The following is a 20,187-nucleotide window of genomic DNA, read 5'->3' as shown; positions in this document are numbered from 1 at the left end:
AAAAAATTTAATTATTAGACAATTTAAAAATAAATACAATTTTGAATCGGTTGAAATCGGTCAACTGAATCGGCTTAAATCAATTAATTGAACCGATTCAAAAAATTCACTAAAAACGATTTCACCGGTTTTAATCCAACATCTTTTTTTTTTTTTTTTTTTTTTTTTTTTTTTTTTTTTTTTTTTTTTTTTAAGGACGTAGGCTTGTAGCCTTGTTTTATATTCTTACCCTCTCGATATAACTATTTTCTATAGAAATAATATATATTTTATATTCTTACCCGTAAATATATATGCGCTAGACACGCGTCAGAAAGTGAAGGCCGGGTCATTTTGAGAAAGTAAAATTGCTCGGTATTTTGCATAACCATAAGCTCCATGGCGCTGGATACGGAACCAGCCACTATAGAAGAGCAAGAAGAAATCGATGAAGAAGAATGGGAACCACGACTTGATGCACCGGCACATCACCCGTCTGCTCCGCTTGATGAGGTAAAAATCTGATTTCACTCGGTTCCTTTTTTTGTTTGTTGAATTTTGCTATTCTTCGTGTTTTAGTTTTTCCACTCTATCTTAAAGGCTTCAGAGTCTGTAAATAGGGTTTCATTGGTTCATTTCTCACAAAAGTTTATAGATGACGGTTGTGGTTAACGTTTCCAGCGAACCTCACTGTTCTTGCCCCTTTGTTTTTGCTCGTAATTGTGCTTTACTTGCTGTATAAACGAGTTATAGAGGGCATTCTATGATGTGAGCACCTGGTGTTTGTCTAAAATATTCATTATTAAAATCTATTTGCAGCTTAGATTCATATGCTGGTTCCAATACGATGTCATTTGCCTGACGTTTGGTGCATGACATACCAGTACATTGTGGTTAAAGCTCACATGCTCGCATGAATTTTTCCGTATGCGTTCAATTTGGCTGAAATCTGAAATTGGAGCCCTTGATTGTGAGACTAACTGTAGTCCTATTTGGCACTCCAACTTAATGAGATGATAAGACCCTGTGTACTAGAGTTACTCCTTCGCACTTATAAAAAAAAAAAAAATGTACTAAATGAGATGATATGAATGTTGCCAATACATGCCCACTCACCCATATTTATCAGCCCTTAAATTTCTGTAGAATATAAATTTCACTTTAAGAGCGTCAAAATCAACTTTGGTGAACAATGTTTCAGATTCAAACCCTGATTCCTTTCTCTTTCTATTATGCAGTTATTTGAGATCTCGACTACAGTTGATCCTGGTTATATAATCTCTCTGATACGGAAACTTTTACCAACCAATGCAAGTGATAACCACACTTCTCATGGCGTTGATGCATGTGTTGATAGTAAAGTAGCTGGTAATGATCACGTGGAAGAAAGTTCAGCTTCTCTATATGGAGATGAAATTCTGAACTCATCAAACAAGATGTCTGAGAGCATGAACATTGTTCAGGATTATGATAAAAATGCTCAAACAGAAGGAGAAAATGAAGAGTCATGCCATGGGTTTAATCTGCCTGGTAATTCGGTAGGAGAAGAAGCTTGGGAAGAGTATGGTTGCATTTTGTGGGATCTTGCTGCAAGTAAAACTAATGCAGAACTCATGGTACTCAAGTTTCACCTTCTCCTGTTAACTAATCGTGATGTTTTTTTTTTTTTTTTTTTTTTTTTTTTCTGTTTTCTGATTACATGTCACGTCATTATTACCTTCATCCATGGTGCTAAACAAATAAAACTTGATTTAAAGAACTAGCTAGTTATAAGTACAATCTAGCGCCTGGCCTTATGACTCCTCGAAAGTCTTGGACTCTTGATTGTGCTTGTGATTATGAGGTGATGATGATGGTCATTAAAAATCTTACCCAAAGATGTGGTGAATTGTATTGATGTATCCACCTCCCACCACCCTTCTCTTTCGCAAGAATCCCACAAATTATTAATTTTTGTTGAAATAGGCTTCTGAACTGTGGTTTAACGTTTTGCTAGAGATTTAACTATGAATTCGTTCCTACCATAATCTAGTATGCTATTTGTGCAGGTAGAAAATCTTGTACTTGAAGTACTTTTAGCCAACCTTTTAGTTTCCCAATCTGTGCGAGTTAAGGTAAGCCACACATCAACTTTGTTGCAAAACCCTTTTTGCATGATTCATTAATGTCATTGACTTCCCTCTTTTAACTTGGTTTCTGTGTTTGGGTCAACTGTTAGCCTTGGAATTTTAAAAATTTGCGTCATGTGGATATCCTTGATTTTAATGCTCCAGGAGATCAGTCTTGGAATTATTGGAAACCTTGCCTGCCATGAAGTTCCGCTGAAACATGTAGTGTCTACAAATGGATTGGTTGAGATACTTGTGGATCAATTATTTTTAGATGACACTCAATGCCTATGCGAAGCTTGCCGGTAATATATAGTCATATACTTGTAATTCCCATAGTTAGTCTTTTGATTTGAATATTTTCAGATTTTGGTTTTAGTACCATTTTTGTTATCAACTTGCATATTTTGTGCCATAATGCTTCATTTCGGTTTGGTATGAAGTTGTAATTACCTGGACTTCTACGTATCATGCTGTAACTTGTGGCCAATGTGCATAAGTGTCTTATGACTCTCTTGAATTTTCTTTTCCTTGGAATTCATTATATCTTCTGGTGAAAAATTTGCAAACAGCCTTTGTTCTCCATTGATTGACAAAACATAGAAGTGCATATCAGTACTCACTGGTTTCCCACATTTTATTGTAAGATTATATGCCTCTTTTTGCATGGTCTGTGGGTTTAACGGGGTATAAGACACATATGTACACGGTCTCCGGGTTCCTCTTCATAAAAATAGAAAAAAAAAAGAATATACATCTCTCTCTCTCTCTCTCTCTAAACAACATTTATTTAATGAAAATAATCTTTATTTTTTCCTACGTCTTCTTTTCAATCTTCCACAGGTGGCGGTATTTGAGTCACTTCTTACATGTTGCATCAATCATATCAAATATTTTTCATATGTTTAACTATAATGGTTTTGAGACCCACATTATATCCTTCTTCTTTCCCATGTGGATGATGCCGAAGTGCTTAATCAGACCTTGAAATATTGTTTGGCACTGTCATACGAATCATCTATTTTCTACAGTAATTTAGTCATGAGGCCCTTACTCACACCCTATAATATTTTTAGTCAGTGTCATATAGCTACATGTCACCCTAGCATGTAAAATATTCTATTTTGTTTAAATATGTATACTTTTCTTATGGTAATATTCTTGTGCAGGCTGTTGACTTTGGGTCTTCAAAGTTGTGAACCTATTCCTTGGGCTGAAGCATTGCAGTCGGAACATATTTTATGCCGTATTTTATGGATTGCAGAAAATACCTTAAATTTACAGCTCATCGAAAAGGTAGCAAATTGTCTGTGATTTATTTTCCTAGAGACATTTTGGTAATTGTGTGTGCATTTCTGCATCTATTATGATATATAGTTTAGAAACAAGGAGCTTTGCTCTTGTTTAGGTACATCATCCACTCCTCCATAGTATATTACTTTATTTGAAAAATAAATCATATAGGAAATGAAAGTTAGAGCTATTAAATGATTTTTTTTTTCTACTTAGCTAATAATGACTTTCAGAGCAGTGGCAGCATCTCCCTCCTTGCCAGAGCTCCCTCCATTGTTCATCTAAAATTAGTTGTATCTTATATTTTTTCTAACGTCTTTTTTATTTTCTTAACTCATACCTTTTTAGTTTTGTCACCAATAGTTTCATAAAGGTTACTGAATTTTGGAGGAAGTTGAGAGATTATAAGTTAAGATTTCTGATGACCATGGTTACTTCGACGCACAAGATAAAGGGCTCTTGGTCTTTCTTTCCACTCGAGTTAAGTTTGTGAACTTTGTCACCAGTAACATAGAGTAAAGGGATAGAGCAAAACAAATTTATATTATATTGTTCTGTCTATTACAATGGAAGGAGGCTTCGATTACAAACACATGCATGTTTTTTATTGCTGAACTGGAACGTTAACTTTACTAGATCAGTCCAACATTGGGAGATGAAGTTTTTCTCTTCATTCTTACTTATATAAAAAAAAAAGTTTTTCTCTTTGTTCTTTGACAAGTTGTCCCCTTTAGGTGGAGAAATCGGTGGTGAGGACCAAATATGTTTGATCCCATCCAAAAGGCAGATCTTTGAGATTAGATATTTCTTTGGTTGTTATTTTTGGTTGGTTGGCAGCTCATGGGAAAATTCTGGCTATAGATAATTTGAGAAAGCGTGGTATACTTCTTATGGATTGGTGCTTTATGTGCAAAAGGAATGGTGAATCTGTGGACCACCTTCTTCTCCATTGTGAAGTGGTAAAAGTTCTGTGGGATGAGATTTTTTATAGGCTTGGTATTGCATGGGTGATGCCTAAAAGGGTGGTGGATCTATTGGCTTGTTGGAGAGGAATCCAGGGTAATCGTCAAATTGCCGTTGTTTCGAAGATGGTGCCATTATGTCTTATGTGGTGTATATGAAATGAGAGGAACAGACGTTGTTTTGAAAATAGAGAACGTTCATTGGTAGGGATTAGTATTTTTTTTTTTGCATACATTGTTACTTTGGGCATTGCTATTGTATTGGATGGGATTAGTTTTCATGATTTCTATGCTGCCTTTTCCAGCTCCTAGTTTGTAATTAGGTGTTTTCTCTTGTATCCTCCTTGTGTACTTGGGCTATGCCTAATTATGTGGTTTAATAACTTTGCGTACTTGTAAAAAAAAAAAAAGAAGATATTTCTTTAATGCACTCATCCCTACTGTTGGTTCTCCAATTATTTGGAAATGTATTTGGAGAAACAAGACGCCTTTGAGGGTAGTTTTTATTTTTTGGTGGTTGCATTGGGACAAATTCTCACAATGAACAATTTGAAGAAGAACATTATAACAGTAGATTAGTGCCCTATGTGCAAGCAAAAGGGGGAAAACATGGATCACCTTTTGTTACATTGTGAGTTCTCTTGAGAATTATGGTCAGCAATGTCTGGCACCTTTGATCAAGTGGGTCTCATGCCACAGCGAGTGAAGTTGTTCGCATCTTAGTGATGTTCTTGTGGAAGTCATAGAAATTTAGAAGTTTGGAAGATGGTCCCTTTGTGCTTAAGGTGGTACATTTGGCAAGAACCTAATGACCAAACTTTAGTGGACCGTGAAGGGACGGCGACAAAATTAAGAGCTTCAGTATTAAGCACTCTCTATCTTTGGATGGCTGCTCATATTAGTTCCCAACTCTTAGCTTTCTAGATTTCAAAGACTTTTTCTCTTTTTCTTCTTTTTGCTTATTGGAGGTTTCATTTTGTGTACTTCTTGTGCACCAAGATTGTGCACCCCCTCTACTCTTTCGTTAAAGTTGTATTGTTTATTAAAAATAAAAAATAAAATGGTTCTGGGTATGCTAACTTAGTAACGTATGATATCTTTAGGTTTAGGCTCCCTGGTGGTTGTTGTGCTAGTCTCCCTGGGGGTTTAGGTTTTATGGGTGAGTCTTGAGGGCTCTGCCATGGGTAGTTCCCCCATCATAAAAAAAAAAAAAAGAAAGAAAAATTAAAATTGCTGAAATTTACTTTTAGAGTTCTTGGCCTAACATGTTGTGGTATTATTTTTATTTAATCCTTAATTTTCCCCTGTTTACCAGTACTTGTTTTATTGGAACCGAACAATAAGTTAAAACAGGTTGAACTGATTAAAAAAAAAAGAGTTAAAACAGGTTGAATAACTTGGATAATGATGTTGGTTTCTGGGTTTTATAATTCTTTTAGGTCATTCTTCAATAAATTGCATATTCAAATAGACAAACAGAGTTTTCCATGCTTTAAAAATAATTTTTAAAATTCTTGAACACTTGTCTCTTTTAAACTTTCTAAATCTTAACCAATTGTCAAAAGATAAGCATTTAACTGCATATGATTTCCAACACGAGATGACTAACAAAATTTTACCCGAAATCACACCATAGCAAAATTTAACTACCATTTTAATTCCTCTAAGCTACATATGAAAGTGTTTTCTGGAGATTGTTCACAAAAGCTAGCTTTCTAGATTGAATTTATGGGTCGATTAGAAACTACAACTTGAGGGACTGCATATAACGTTAACAACTCTCTTGTCATTGCTTCTGCTATGATGCTTTGGAGGAATAAACATTGCTCAACATACAGTTTATACACTTTTCAATGAGTTAGAGATTTCCTTTTGAATAAACCTTTCACTGGCTGAAAGAGGCTTCCTTTTCTTAACAGAGTGTTGGACTATTATTAGCCATCATTGAAGGTCAGCTGGAAGTTGTGCATGTTCTCCTTCCACCTTTGATGAAGCTGAGTTTACCGAGCATATTGATTAATCTCTTCACTTTTGAGATGGGCAAATTAACAAGTGAAAGAATTCCTGAAAGGTACTTATTCACTCTGTTTCCAAATGGGTGACACAAGGGCTAAATTAAACCCCCCCCCTCCCCCGCTCTCACTCTCTCTCTCTCCCCCCAAATGGGTGACACATTTGTATCATGTAATTATTTGGTCAAGCAATTACTTCATTGTATTAGTAATTTCTTCTCAGTTTATCCTTCAGTTAGTATATTTTCAGACTTTACTAGTTCCTAGTCCCTAGCTTGTATTTAGGTGTTTCCGCTTGTATACTTTCTATGTACTTGGGCTATGCCTATTTACTTGCATTAATAAAATCTCTTATTACTTATAAAAAAAAATCACAATTAAGCACACATAAGATCTAGGAGAACAAAATAATAATAATATTCTCCCTGAATCATGCTAAATACCTGTATTGCATTTAGTCCCTGTGATTTAAGGATAGCTCTGTGCCTGTAATTTGTGTATTGACAAGAAAAAACTGCATCTTGATAGTTTTCCTTGCCAATTTTTTTGGTGCCATGTTTTGTCACGGTAAAAGAACATAACTAGGGATCTAGAGGTTAAGTGATAACTTAATGGCACGTATCTCAACCGGTGTTTGTAAATTTGTTGTCTTTGTCCAATTCATAATGGATATTTTTTTTTATAGGTAAGATAAAGTTTTATTGGAAAGTGTAAAAAGGCATTGCTCAAGTACACATGGAGTATACAAAAGAAAACACCTAATTAAAGTACACGAACTAGAAAATGATACAAGAAAGTCATGAACGCTAATTCCATTGAGTACAATAGCAGAAAACCAATAGCATAAGGCATGTAAAAAGAAATTTCTATGTTCATCCAAAGAGCGCTCCCCTTATCTTCAAAAATCAAAACTCCTATGATTCCTTTCTAGCCAATACCCCGCATAAGATATAAAGGAATCATTCTCCAAACAGCAGCCCCATTGTGGGCTTTCTTGAAGACCTTTCCAGCAAGCTAGAAGAACCACCAACCTCCTAGGCATCAACTAAGCAAGTCCAGTCCTACTAAATATCTTGTCCCATAATACCCTTGCCACCTCACAATGCAATGATAGATGGTCCACAGATTTACCATTCTTCTTACACGTAGCACCAATTTATGACAATAAGTCCACACTTCCTCAAATTGTCCGTGGCCAAGATTTTTCCAAGGGAGGCAGTCCAACCGAAAAAGCAACTTTGGACTCCTCCAAATACACTTCAAAGGAAAAAAGAGATGACTTTGAGTTTACAAAACCTTGTACAATGACTGAATAGTTAACTTCTTACTCCCAGTATGCTTCCAAAGCATCCTATCCTCCCCAAAGTACCAATAACTGCAGTGTATAATAAGCTGAAAAACTCAGAAACAGCTCAAATTTCCCGATCCTGGGCAACTCTAATAAAATGGACATTCCATTGATAAGGGTCATTAGAGCTGTCTGAAAGATCCAACATTGAAGCCTCCTGGTTAGAAGCAATTTGATATTGTGAAGAAAACACCGCCTTGAGAGCAAGATTACCACACCAAGTATCAGGCCAAAATCTGATCTTAGAACCCTCTCGAACCGCAAAACTAATAAGACTGGAAAAACCCTCACAACCATTCCTTATGTTTTTTTCCATAAACCCATACCATGCTCACCCCTCACTTCGTTAGAGCACCAACACCCCAAGCACTACCATACTTGAAGTCAATTACCTCCCTCCACAATGACTCCCCTTTTTGATGATACCGCCACAACCATTCCCCTTTATGGTGGATATTACCATATATAACTGTAGTGAAGTGATCTAGAGCCCTTTATTTGACTCTGTTTATATATGGGTGGCTGCACACAATAGTTTCCGCTCCTATAGCTTTTTAGAATTTATGCAATTGTGGTATTTTCTTCATCCCTATTGTTGGGTATAATGCCCCAAGGCAAGGACCAAGCCACATCTAGGCCATACTCCAAAAGGACTAGTTAATGGTACAATTGGAGCCCCATTCGAATCATTATAAAGAGCAAAAACTTCTCTCTCCCAATCTATGTGGGATCACATACACCACTTACAGTCACTACTTAATATGAGGTATTACATTGGGTGTTCCCTATTGTATATTTCTAGTGCACTTGGGTTATGCTCCTTTGTGCTTTGAATAAATTTGCCTTTCAAAATGACCTATAGTGAAGTTATCTGGCGCAGTTGGCTATTGTTATTGATAATTTGAATTTACCATGTGGACTGAACAGAGAAAATTCAATTGCAATAGTGTGGAGCCAATTCTGGATGGCTTGACTGTTCATTGGCTTTCTGCGCATGCCCAATAACTAACAATCGAGATCTACGTTACACAATCTGCATGTGGTACCTTAAGCACTGTGTATGACATATGATGGTTTTGAGTTTCTGTTTAAATGTATTCAACAATAAAGTTTGTCTAATAATCCAATTTACAAGGGTTAAGTTTCTCAGCCTAGTTGCTGGTATGTAAACAGTGGGTGTTTGATGATTAGTCATCCTTTAATATATGATTTTGTGATACAAATATACTCAAATTTTGTCAATGAGATACTAATGTCTTACATGTTTTTGTAACTTGGATTTATATTTACTCCTCTATGCAATTCATGCCATATGTGATTTATATTGTCCGATACTATTTTTTTCACTAATGAGGTCTCAAGGAGGTGTTTGAGCACCTAATTAATGTCTGGGCATGTGCAGTTTCCACATCCCAAACACGCTGATGACTAGTTTTGATTTTTTTGGGATAGTCATTTCTTTCCTGCATTTGACTTTATTTTCATACAATTTTCAGGTATTCAGTTCTTGATGTAGTTCTCCGTGCAATTGAAGCTCTTTCTGCTTTAGATGGTCATTCTCATCAAATCTGTTCAAATAAGGAACTTTTTATATTAGCTTGTGACATGGTCAAACTCACTGACAAAGTTGAGGTACATTATAGCTTGCTGAAATTTGTAAAAATACTAGCACTGGATAAGTGTATTTTGTGGTTCCATGTCATTTAATTCTTTTCAAGTATTTTGATAATTGTTAATGCGCTTATTTTTTGAGGTATCAACTATTCATTGTCTTTTCCCACCAAAAGAAAATTCTTGAGAACTTTTGGACTCAGTTCTTACTACAGAAAATAATTGGCTATATGGGAAGGTTTTTTTTATTTTGGATGGGTAAGATAGTTATAATTGGCAACTATGAGAAGTATCATGCAAATTGAAGTGAATACCTATTGGCGCTAACCCTCTCTCCTGATGAAAAAATTTTGTGATGAACTAATTAAGTTGATTGATTTTCCTGCAGGTTGCCAACTCTTGCGTTACTGCTGCAGTACTTATTGCAAATATTCTCTCTGATGCAACTGATTTAGCATCAGACATATCACAGGGTAATTAATTTGTCTTTTCTCTGCAAATTTTCTCTAATGCCGTTGTCTTTTGTGTGGTGTGTGTGTGTGTGTGTATTTCCAGGTGATTTTTAACTTCTGTTAGAATTGGAATTGACACTTTCAATCTGTCCAGATTTGCGTTTTTTGCAGGGGCTCCTTGATATATTTCCTTTTGCTTCAGATGATCTAGAAGCACAAAGTGCACTCTGGAACATCATTGCAAGGTTACTCCTTCATGTTCGAGAAAATGAGATGAGTCAATCAAGTCTATCTCAGTATGTTTCAGTTCTTGCAAGCAAATCTGATCTGATTGAAGACATTCTTCTCGATTACCAATTAGATGACTGCAGCGACAAAGACAAGGGCATGAACACTTCTTGCACAAAATCAAATGCTAAAACTACAGCTGTATCCTATTATGTGTTGGAATAACCTATCTTTTGTTTTAGGAACTATATGCACCTTTAGGTTATCTTTCTTATATTGATTTCTTGTACTTACTGTAACTGCCTTATTTTGCAATATTTTGTTTCTCTTGACCTTTGTGACAGATTAGAAGGTTAATCAGTATTTTAGACCGGTGGATTGTTTCAAAGGATTCTGCTGAAGAGAACAATATGGCAGGTGAACTTCATCCAGATAATGTCAGTGTGAATAGATTGCTTGATTGCTGTCGGAAATCATCCAAGTAAGCTGTCTCTCTCTATTATTATTTGATAATATTGTTTGTTGCAATGCTTCAAGTTAAATACACAGCTTCTATTTCTTTTAATGCTGATTTATTTTTGCCATTTATTACATATGAGTTTTCAAGCGAAATATTCCAAGCTTTGCTTGAATAATTATCTTGTGGAACAACAGTTTTCGTAGCGATTTATTACATATCAGTTTCATGTAACTTTAGTTTGAAGTTGGTGATACAATAAACACAAAGGTGTCAGGTCACTCATGGACAAAGAGTGAGAGGACGAAAGGTGCGATCCAGTGCCTGGTAATTAGTTTCTTTCAGAGAATGAACCAGATATTAGCTGATTTTACCTTGAGGATCAAGCTCATTTTTGTTTGATGGACACCCCATGTTTTGAGTAATGTTAAGTCACTCAACTGGGCAGTTTAAATCGAAAAGAAACTTAATGGGATGGAGGAGCACGATCACGGGGTTGATTTGCTGGGGCTAGTTTCAATAAAAGCATCTTAGATTTATGTCAAAATCTGATCAATTCTTAGAAATCTCTATATTGGCTGGGGATAGTTTCAATGCAACTATGATTATATACTCTTTAACTTCGAAAAAGAGTTAAACAATTATTTGTTATCTCCAATGAGATTGGGCAGCATGTGACAGCAGGATCAAGACTTAGTGTTGGGGTATTGGTGTGTTGGTGTGATTAGGATGGGGTTTTCAAAAGATATAGTGATAGAGTCGAAATCTTTTTCCCTTGTGAAGGATGGAGGTTTCTTGGTTATTATAGAGAGGAGTTGGAGGGTGGTGACTAAGCTGCTATTGGGGTCTCTTACTGTGTGATGGTTGGCAAAAGCATTGGAGGACTGTTTGAAGGGAGAAGAGAGATTTTTTCACCACGGTCAGGGAAGGCAACTGTAGCTTCATAGCGCAAAGGTGCTCCAATGGTCGTAGCCGCTACACGGCGTTGGTGGAATATGGTGGTGGTGGAAGACGGAATTTTATATTTGTACCTGAAGAGAAGGAGGGTAGTGGGTGGAGAAGGATGGGGGAGGCATTTTGGGAGCTCATCTACAAAGGGAGAAACACCTACAGAGGAGTAGCACCGATGAGACCATCGGCGGTGAGGATCTAGCTGCAAATTTGCACATACAGGGAGGCGTTGCTGGCGGAACAACCCTGGGAAATTCGAAAGGGGGATGTCAACATGGAATTGCAAAGAGGAGCCATTGCAAGGAAGGGTAACGGACACAGCATTGGCATATTTCCTCGTATTGTATAGTGGTAGGGTGGCAGTGGCAGGCCTGTTGTCAGCATGGCAATGGGGGACATGCATGGTACACTGCTGGACGTAAAAACATAGTTGAGCACGCTGTAGAATGAGGTTGATTGCTTAATACGGTGCGTTGAAGCTAATGGAATATGGGGGTGGGCCTGGAACGAGCTGGGCCTAGTGGGGGTCTGGGAGAAGGAGCAACAGACTTAATGAAGAAAACAAATGGGCCGCGTATTAAAGGCCTAGGCCCTGTATCTGGTAAAAATTTGGGCACTGTAGAAGAGGGATAGAGCTGACCAGGTGGGCCAAGTAGAGTGGGTAACTAGATTGGGCTTCAACCCGTGGGGACAAAAAGGGGGAAAGGAGGGTCTCGAGCCCTAGCCTGTGTGGAGAGTTCTAAAGGGGGGTGACCATCGGCCCACCACCAATGGGAATCTCGTAATCTCACCGAAACAGGTGGCAGGAACACCACGGTCAGCTGAGGGACTATCGGCTACGGTCCATAAGTCGCCGACGGAGGTCCAGAAGGTGCCGACAATGGTGGTGGACCTGACGGAAGTGTGGGATAAGGTAATGATCTCCTCTCCACCATCGTGCGCTGTAATTCCGGCATTTTGTGGCCAGAAGATGCCGATGAACAGCAAGGAAGGCCCATCCATTACGGTAGAGGCTCTACTACATTCTGTGGAGCATTTTGAGGCTCGGGTAGCAAGGCAAGGCCACTCTGTGGGAGCTATCGAGGTGAATTCCGAGGGAACTGTAGAGGGGCCTCCATAGATGACTATTCCTCTGTCTGGAGGTGACGAGGGCACTGGTACTGGATCACATATGCCTTTTCTCTTCTCTGGAAGTGATGAGGGAACTATTATTGAGTGGGAAGGCATAAATATGTTCGGGGAGGAAGAGATAGGGACGCCATTGAACTCTCAGTGGGCTTTTAGAGAAGAGGAGCCCATACCCCTGAATTGTACGCTACCAAACGAGTCTAGTATCTCTGATTGGGTGCTACTCAAGGTAAAAGAAATTCAACATTGTGTGGGGATGGAGTGTGACGGCTTTGAGGAACAGTTTATGGCTTTACTTACTGCCATAGAGGTGGGTCACGCTCAGTTCAAGAAATCTGGGACCAAGAAACAGCGGGAGCTAAAGAGATTTACGTGGTCATTGAACTATGAAGGTAGGTCAAGTTGAGATGGATCCAAAGGGAAGGGGATGGTATCTCTTATATGAAGCCTAAAATTGTGTCTTGGAATGTTCATGGGCTTAATGAGGCAAATAAACATCTTTGTATAAAAAATTTGCTTCGTGAGTGGAAGGTGGACATAATTTGCTTACAAGAAATTAAGCTGAAATTTATTTTAAGGAAAATTGTGCAAAGTATTTGGAGCCGTCCCTATGTGGATTGGGTGGATCTTGCTTCGAATGGGGTATCAGGTGGAATCTTAATGATGTGGGACAGAACGGTGGTGGAGAAAATAGAAGTCTTCATAGGGGAGTATACAGTGGCTTGTTCTTTTAAAAGTGTGGAAGATAATTTCTTGTGGGCATTTGCAAGTATATATGGGCCGAATGTAGACAATATCAGATGACTATTATGGGAAGAACTTGCTGGAATACATAGCTAATCGAATCTTCCATGGTGCATAGGTGGAGATTTTAATGTTATAAGATTCCTAAGCGAACGATCTGGAGACAGCAGGCTGCACCTAGCAATGACAGAATTTTCAGATTGTATATTTTTATTTGAATTTGGTGGATCTTCCTCTCATGGGGGGTTCTTTTAGAGTACTCTCTCTAACTTACGAACATATTTTTTGTCTCTATTCCCAATTCTAGCTAGTGTGGCGGCCTAGATTGAAAAATTTCATCGTGATTTCTTTTGGAATGGTGTGGGGGATGAATTTAAATTCCATCTAGTCAGTTTAGACAAGGTATGTAGGCCAATCTCCTCTAGTGGGTTAGGAATTAAAATATGAGAATTGTCAATCAGGCCTTACTTCTCTCTCTCTCTCTCTCTCTCTTTTTTTTTTTTTTTTTCAATCGGGCCTTATTTGAAAAATGGTTATGTAGATATAATATGGAGCCGGAAGCCCTGTGGAAGTCAGTGGTTGACTGCAAGTATGGAAGTTTGTGGGATGGCTGGTGTACTAAAGAGGTGAATGAGGCTTATGGAGCGGGAGTTTGGAAACACATTAGACGAGGGTGGGGGGTTTTCACTCGCCATACTAAACTTGTGCTAGGTACGGGCTCCAGAATAAAATTTTCGAGTGACATATGATGTGGGAATATTGCCGTAAAGGATTCATTTCCCTTAGTTTTCTGGGTGGCATGTGATCAAGAAACTTCAGTAGCGGATCTCATGGTGTTATTGGGGGATCAAGTCCAATGGAACATCACTTTGAATAGGGCGGCACAAGATTGGGAAGTAGGCAACTTTGAAGAATTCTTTAGCCCATTGTATTCTAAGAAACCGAATGGACAACGAGCAGACAAGTTGTGGTGGGTACTTGCAGGTAAGGGTACATTCTCGGTTCGATCCTTCTACAAATCCCTCACACACTTATAGAATAATCAGTTCTCATGGAGAAGAATTTGGAGGAATAAGGTGCCCCCAAAGCGGCCTTCTTTGCTTGGACAACTTCACTGGAAAAGATTCTGACAACAGATAATATGAGGAAGTGCAGGGTAATTATACTAGATTGGTGCTGCATGTGCAAGAAATCAGGTGAAATGGTGACCATCTCTTGCTACATTGCGAGATAGCTCAAGCATTGTGGATTGAAGTGTTCAGCCGAATAGAGTTAGCCTGGGTAATGCCCACCACTGTTGTTGAGTTTTTGGCCAGCTGGACACTTCCTGGAGGTGTTCCACAAATCAAAGCCATGTAGAAGATGGTCCCTATCTGCATTATGTGGTGCATATGACAGGAGCCCAATGACCGGACAATTGAAGATAAGGAGCGGACAATAGAGGAACTTCGATCCTTCTCTTTTAGAACCTTATTTCTATGGGCCACAACTATAGATTTTAATGGTCTAGACTTTCATGACTTTCTTGTTTCCATTACTGCGACCTAGATAGGTCTTATCTCTTGTATACCATCTTGTGTATTTGGGATATGCCTATCATCATCAATAAAATCATTTACTTATAAAAAAAAAAATACTTACTTTGGCTATGACTACTTTTCTTCATCTTTCTGCTGTGTTTTTTGGTACATGTATTGGTTTCCAGTCATGCCAATGGTGACTTCATTTCCTAATCTGGAAATTTGGTATTTATTTACATGGTAAGGAAGCCAAACGAGTAGAGCTGCTTCTTCATATTCCATATTGAGGAAGAATGCGGAAACATTGGTCATCTTTTGTTGCATTGCGAGGTTGATAGCATATGGAACATGGTTTTTGGCCTATTTGGGATAGAGTGGGTTATGCCTTCCTGAGTGGTGAATGTACAATATGTTGAGAAGGGAAACCCGATAGCCATCAATACGCTATATCATGGTGGATGGCCCCCATCTTGCTTACTACGATATATTTGGAGAGAAAGGAATGCGCGTAGCTTTTAAGGTTACACAAATTTAGTGTTGGAGCTCAAGTCATACTTGAGCTCAAGTCATCTCTTTCATTGTACAATGGTCCAAAATAGTGTACCTTCTTCTGTTTCTACTGTTCAAGATCTTTTAGCACTTTTCCCAGTTACGAGAATCTCTTGTATACTTCATGTCACTTTGGGTTATGCCCTTTTTTTTTTGCCTTGATTAAATTTTTCTTATAAGAAAAACTCTATTTATTCTGAAATGCATTGCCATTTACCTTTTGCCCATTTTACCATTCTGTTTGGAAAGTAGTTTTGAACATAATAGTCACCTGCTAATATTTGATCTTAAATGACAGATGTAATGATGCATCATGCTTCATGGATTGATATTTGCCAAAGGTGTCATCCTTGTGTCCTGGTCTTGAGATACATCCTCACACAGTGCTAATATTTGATCTTAAATGACAGATGTAATGATGCATCATGCTTCATGGATTGATATTTGCCAAAGGTGTCATCCTTGTGTCCTGGTCTTGAGATACATCCTCACACAGCTACACCGGAGAAAACGTCTTTACAGAATACTGCCCGGAGGAACACTAGATCCTGCAAGGAACATGGAATTTCAGCTGAGGACAAGATTGCAAGAGATTCATTGAAATTGTGGCCAGATAAGCCCAAGCAGCCCCAGTTTTTTACCTTGTCAGTTTTGATGGTAGAATTGGAGTGAAAGTAGATCTTTGAAACGACCTTGGGACAATTGGATATAGAGATAAAGAGCAGAAGCATGGTATCTGAAAAACCTGCTTGCTTAGTGTAATGCATTATACGTTGTAGCGAAGGAAGGAGGTTGGAGGGAGTTGTGAAAGGTGGCATAATTTGCTGCCCTTGTCTGGGTAGATTGATTACATAGCAGAGATCACTTCACTTGGTTTTGGACCAAAAAAAAAAAAAAGAACACTGTGCAAAGGGAAAGGGGGATAATTAAGTTGTCTGAGTAATGATACACATTTTTTTTTTTAGTAACTTTGTTTTAAATGGAGGGTGGTTGTGTACAATTTGAAATTCAAAAAAAAAAAAAAAAAGACTATTTGATGTAGTGCGGTGTGTACTATCACACGATAATGGTAAAAAAAAAAAAAATCTAGTCGTGCATTCATGCAATACATGGTCGATTGTGGAGTAGTTTAATGCAACCTTTTTCAACTACTAATTGTAATAATCAGATATAGAAGAAAGAAATTAGTTAGTTATATATAAAAGAAGTGGAAATGCCTTAAATAGTTAAAATTTAAAATTGCATTATATTTATTAACACAACTTTTCAAATTGTTTTAGCTTAAATTACCAAATTTATGGACATCTAATATAAAAAAATTAGATAAGATGGCCCAACAAGAGCAAAGTTCCAACTTTAAAAATTATATTTGTTGTAGACATACACAACTGGTAAAAAAGAACCATGCTTTTCAGCCCAACTCTGCTTCCTCCAAGTCATCAGAACTTTCACCTGGTAAATGACAAATACGTCCTTAGATCAAAACTGGATAGAATTTATTTTGAAAAAGAAATGTCATATAAAAGAAAAATGATAATTACAGTCGTGAGTGTATAAGTATCGTATAATTATTTTGAAAAAAATAAATAAATATGGATCTACATAAAAAAAAAATTAATTATTTAATAGTAGATTATATTTTTTTTTAAAACGATTGTACTGCATTTGCACACTTCATAACTATATGTAACATTACTCCGTATAAAATTGTAGAAACCACTTTCAATTGCCTCCTTCCTCTTACCCTTTTTTATTTAGAAATAATAATAATAATTTATTAGAAATTTAATTATAAATGTGTTTGCATCATTTACCCAGGGTTATAGAATTAAAGGAGTCAGGGACCCTGTATTCAACAGGCTGAGGTAATCGAGCAGGTCTATTTGACATAGTGCCTCTAGGTCTCGTCCGAACTCATGCTCAACTACCATGCAGAATGGATAAAAGGAATATACACATATGACTATTAGTCATCGACTGCCTAACATTTGGAAAACTGCACTACGGGTATATCTAAACAAAGGGTAAATATATTATGAGAACTAAAAAACTCGATTTCAACTATCTATGGCACTGATAGTTTATAAAGAACTGGTGAATAAGAACAAAAAATCAATGTGATTGCATGTTTGAAATTTATAAATCAGTTATACTAAGTAATCATTTGGGTAAGAGGGGAAAATATAGGGGAAGTTCTGTCAGGTCATTCCAGTCACCATCTTGCGTTTGAAGTTGACATGGTGGTTACTAAGCTTGTTGTATATCCTCCCTTGATCTCCCTCGTAAGGGTTTTTTTCTCTGCTAGGGTGTTCTTGGTGCGATCGTTCATATGACTACCTTTGGGGATCCCCCTGACTCCTCGGCGTTGGCAGGCAAGTCTCAGTCTTTCATGGATCTTGTCTCTCAATCTCCTTAGGCCATCCTTGAGGTGATTGTCCCTTTTAGGCAGCTAAAAGTCTTGGAGGGAGAAGTTTTTGTTCAATTCTCAAAGGAAGAAGTGGAAAGGTCTACAGAGCCTTTTCGGTATGCAGTTGTGTTGAAATTTTTGCGGCAAAGGCCATCGCTAGACAGGATCAGAGATTTCATTCATGGGCACTGGGGATTAAGATCTCAGCCCGTGGTCTACGGATTTTACAGAGGAGTCTGAACCGATTAGGGCCCCAGTTTGGATTACACTTCTTGGTCTTCCACCAAATTTCTATCACGAAGCCTTTCTGAAAAGTATCACGGCTCCTATTGGTACGTATTTGAAAAGGGATGATGCCACGCGATGTGCGACAAGACAGATGGTGTGTGGGTCTGCATCTTGATGAATATCTCCGTTGATCTGATTCAATCCTTTTGGATTGGTACGCCAAAACATCCCACGAGTATTTGTCAACAGGTGGTTTATGAAACTTTGCCTGCATTTTGCATGTGCTGCAAAGTGCAAGGTCATAATCAAGGTACTTGTAAACAGTAGGTGGAAAGAGTTGAGAAAAAGAACGAAAATAACAAGTCGGGATGTGTTTGGGTTCCAAAAATACCTGAGGTTCAGGCTAATAAAGACATTGTTCAAGGGGTTTCTAAGGGAGGGGAATTGGAGGACTTGCATGATAATGAAAATCCTAAGTCTGATGGGGGAGTTGGCAAAGAACTCTTAGTTGGTAAGGGAGGTTTAGAAGTCGAGCTAGGCTCTGTTTTGGTGTCTGAGAACGTGCATGATATGCATGATGTCTAGGAGAATCTGCTTTGACCACGTGCAAAGGGAGTGGTTTTGTGCATGGGGAATCTAGTGGGGCTCAAGATGATGGGGCTCTGATTGTTGACAATTTTGTTAGTGGATCTGTGGAACCAGGTGCTGCAGAGTTGGTGTTAACACATACTCCGTCTGTGGGGGATGTGTCGGGGGTTTTGTTTGGTCATGAGCAGAAGTTGCAAGTAGTTGCTTTTTCTAGGAAGGGAGGATAAAGCTGGCTTAGTTTCTGAGGGTGACGGTGAGCTTCCTAATTTAGGGAAGGAAATGGATGAATTTTCTGATTCAAAACTGGTCAAGAAGGATGTGGTTCTAGGCAAGTGTTACGCAGTTCGTCTAGGGCTCCTAGCAGGCCTTCTCAGTTGAATTTATGATTGATAAAATTATGTTTTGGAACGTTCGAGGCCTTGGGACCTCAAGGAGTAGACTTAGATCATTGCTGAAAAGGCATAAACCAAAAATATTGATTGTGGCAGAGTATTTTAGAGATGAAAGTAAGCTTTTACATTGGCAACACATTTTATAGTTTGATGAGTGTTTTTCGAATGGAATTAAAGACGGGACATTGTGGATTTTTTGGGAAAAAGAAGTGAAGGTTAGTGTTCTCAGGTTCTCTAATCAACATATTTCGTTGTTGATTGATTCTTCATTGGTGGTTATAACTGTTTATACAAAGTGTTTATACTTGGAACGATGGCGTCTATGGTCAAAGATTTTATCTTTCGGTGCTCTTCAATTACCGTGGATAATTCTTGGAGATTTCAATGTTATTAGTGATGATAGGGAGAGAAGGGGAGGCAATCCAAGGTTGCCTTGTTCAATGGAGGATTTCTGTAATTTTATTTATGCTGGAGGTTTTATTGATCTTCCTTTTAGTGGCAATAAGTTCTCTTAGTGTAATGGGTAAGGGGGTTTGGCAGTAGTTGGGCTCATTTGGATAGGGGTTTTTGCAATTCCAAATGTTTGGACCTCTATCCATATTGTGAAAAGTATTTAGGCCGTAGAACCTCGGATCATGCTCCGATGATTCTTGGGATGTTAGACATATCGTTGAGGTATGGCCCGAGCTCCTTCAAGTTCCAACAAATGTGGACATCTCATGAAGATTTTTGGAGGTGTGTCTCGAAGTCTTGGCAGGAGGTTACTAGTGGTTTAGGTCTTTTGAAACTTGCCTTTAAATTAAAAAGACTCAAAGTGGTTCTTAGGAACTGGAATAAGGAGGTTTTTGGGTGGATTGTGGAGCATATTAGAAGGTTGGAAGCGAGAATAGAGGAAGGTGATACACGGCTTCAGGAAGGGTTTTTGGAAGAGGTTGAGAATGAGGTTTTTGCCTTTAAGCTAGAGCTTTCTGCTTGGTTAAAAAGGGAGGAGGCCCATATTACTCAACAAGTCAAGCAATCTTGGGTCGATCATGGTGAAATTAATTATTCTTCTTTTTTTTCAGCTTTGCAGGCGAGGAAGTATAAGGTTGTAATTGATATGCACCTGAGTGATGGTCGGGTTCTTTCTTCTCTAGAAGCTATACATGATGAGGCAGTTGTTTATTGGATAAGCTGGGAGGTCGGTTAAGTATTGGATAAGCTGGGTGGGTATTAAGCTTAAGGATGTTT

General features: G+C 38.1%; 1 protein-coding gene across 3 annotated transcripts; it reads left to right on the top strand.

Annotated features, from left to right (window-relative positions):
- The first annotated feature begins 306 nt into the window (after positions 1-306).
- On the top strand, positions 307-16,381 carry LOC121241276 (protein saal1). Of its 3 annotated transcripts, XM_041138977.1 has the most exons (12): positions 307-492; positions 1,218-1,595; positions 2,028-2,093; positions 2,253-2,392; positions 3,257-3,383; positions 6,262-6,413; positions 9,199-9,334; positions 9,702-9,786; positions 9,920-10,194; positions 10,338-10,474; positions 15,641-15,714; positions 15,827-16,381. In XM_041138977.1, the coding sequence occupies exons 1-11, from the start codon at positions 379-381 to the stop codon at positions 15,669-15,671; spliced, it is 1,641 nt and encodes a 546-aa protein (XP_040994911.1). In that variant the 5' UTR covers positions 307-378; the 3' UTR covers positions 15,672-15,714; positions 15,827-16,381. The 3 variants fall into 3 exon arrangements, with proteins under 3 accessions (XP_040994911.1, XP_040994912.1, XP_040994913.1); XM_041138978.1 differs by lacking the exons at positions 15,641-15,714; positions 15,827-16,381 and adding an exon at positions 10,675-11,737; XM_041138979.1 differs by lacking the exons at positions 15,641-15,714; positions 15,827-16,381 and having other exon boundaries at positions 9,920-10,061.
- Positions 16,382-20,187: the final 3,806 nt, after the last annotated feature.

This window comes from Juglans microcarpa x Juglans regia, chromosome 7S (genome assembly GCF_004785595.1).
Source record: "Juglans microcarpa x Juglans regia isolate MS1-56 chromosome 7S, Jm3101_v1.0, whole genome shotgun sequence".
Lineage (NCBI taxonomy): Eukaryota > Viridiplantae > Streptophyta > Magnoliopsida > Fagales > Juglandaceae > Juglans > Juglans microcarpa x Juglans regia.
This window is presented reverse-complemented; position numbering and strand designations above follow the sequence as displayed.

Bases quoted from the DNA above. Each gene is read 5' to 3' on its own strand.
- LOC121241276 (XM_041138977.1), top strand. From the start codon at position 379: ATGGCGCTGGATACGGAACCAGCCACTATAGAAGAGCAAGAAGAAATC. The intron at 493-1,217 runs GTAAAAATCTGA...TCTATTATGCAG, and splicing joins CGTCTGCTCCGCTTGATGAG to TTATTTGAGATCTCGACTAC. The intron at 3,384-6,261 runs GTAGCAAATTGT...TTTTCTTAACAG, and splicing joins ATTTACAGCTCATCGAAAAG to AGTGTTGGACTATTATTAGC.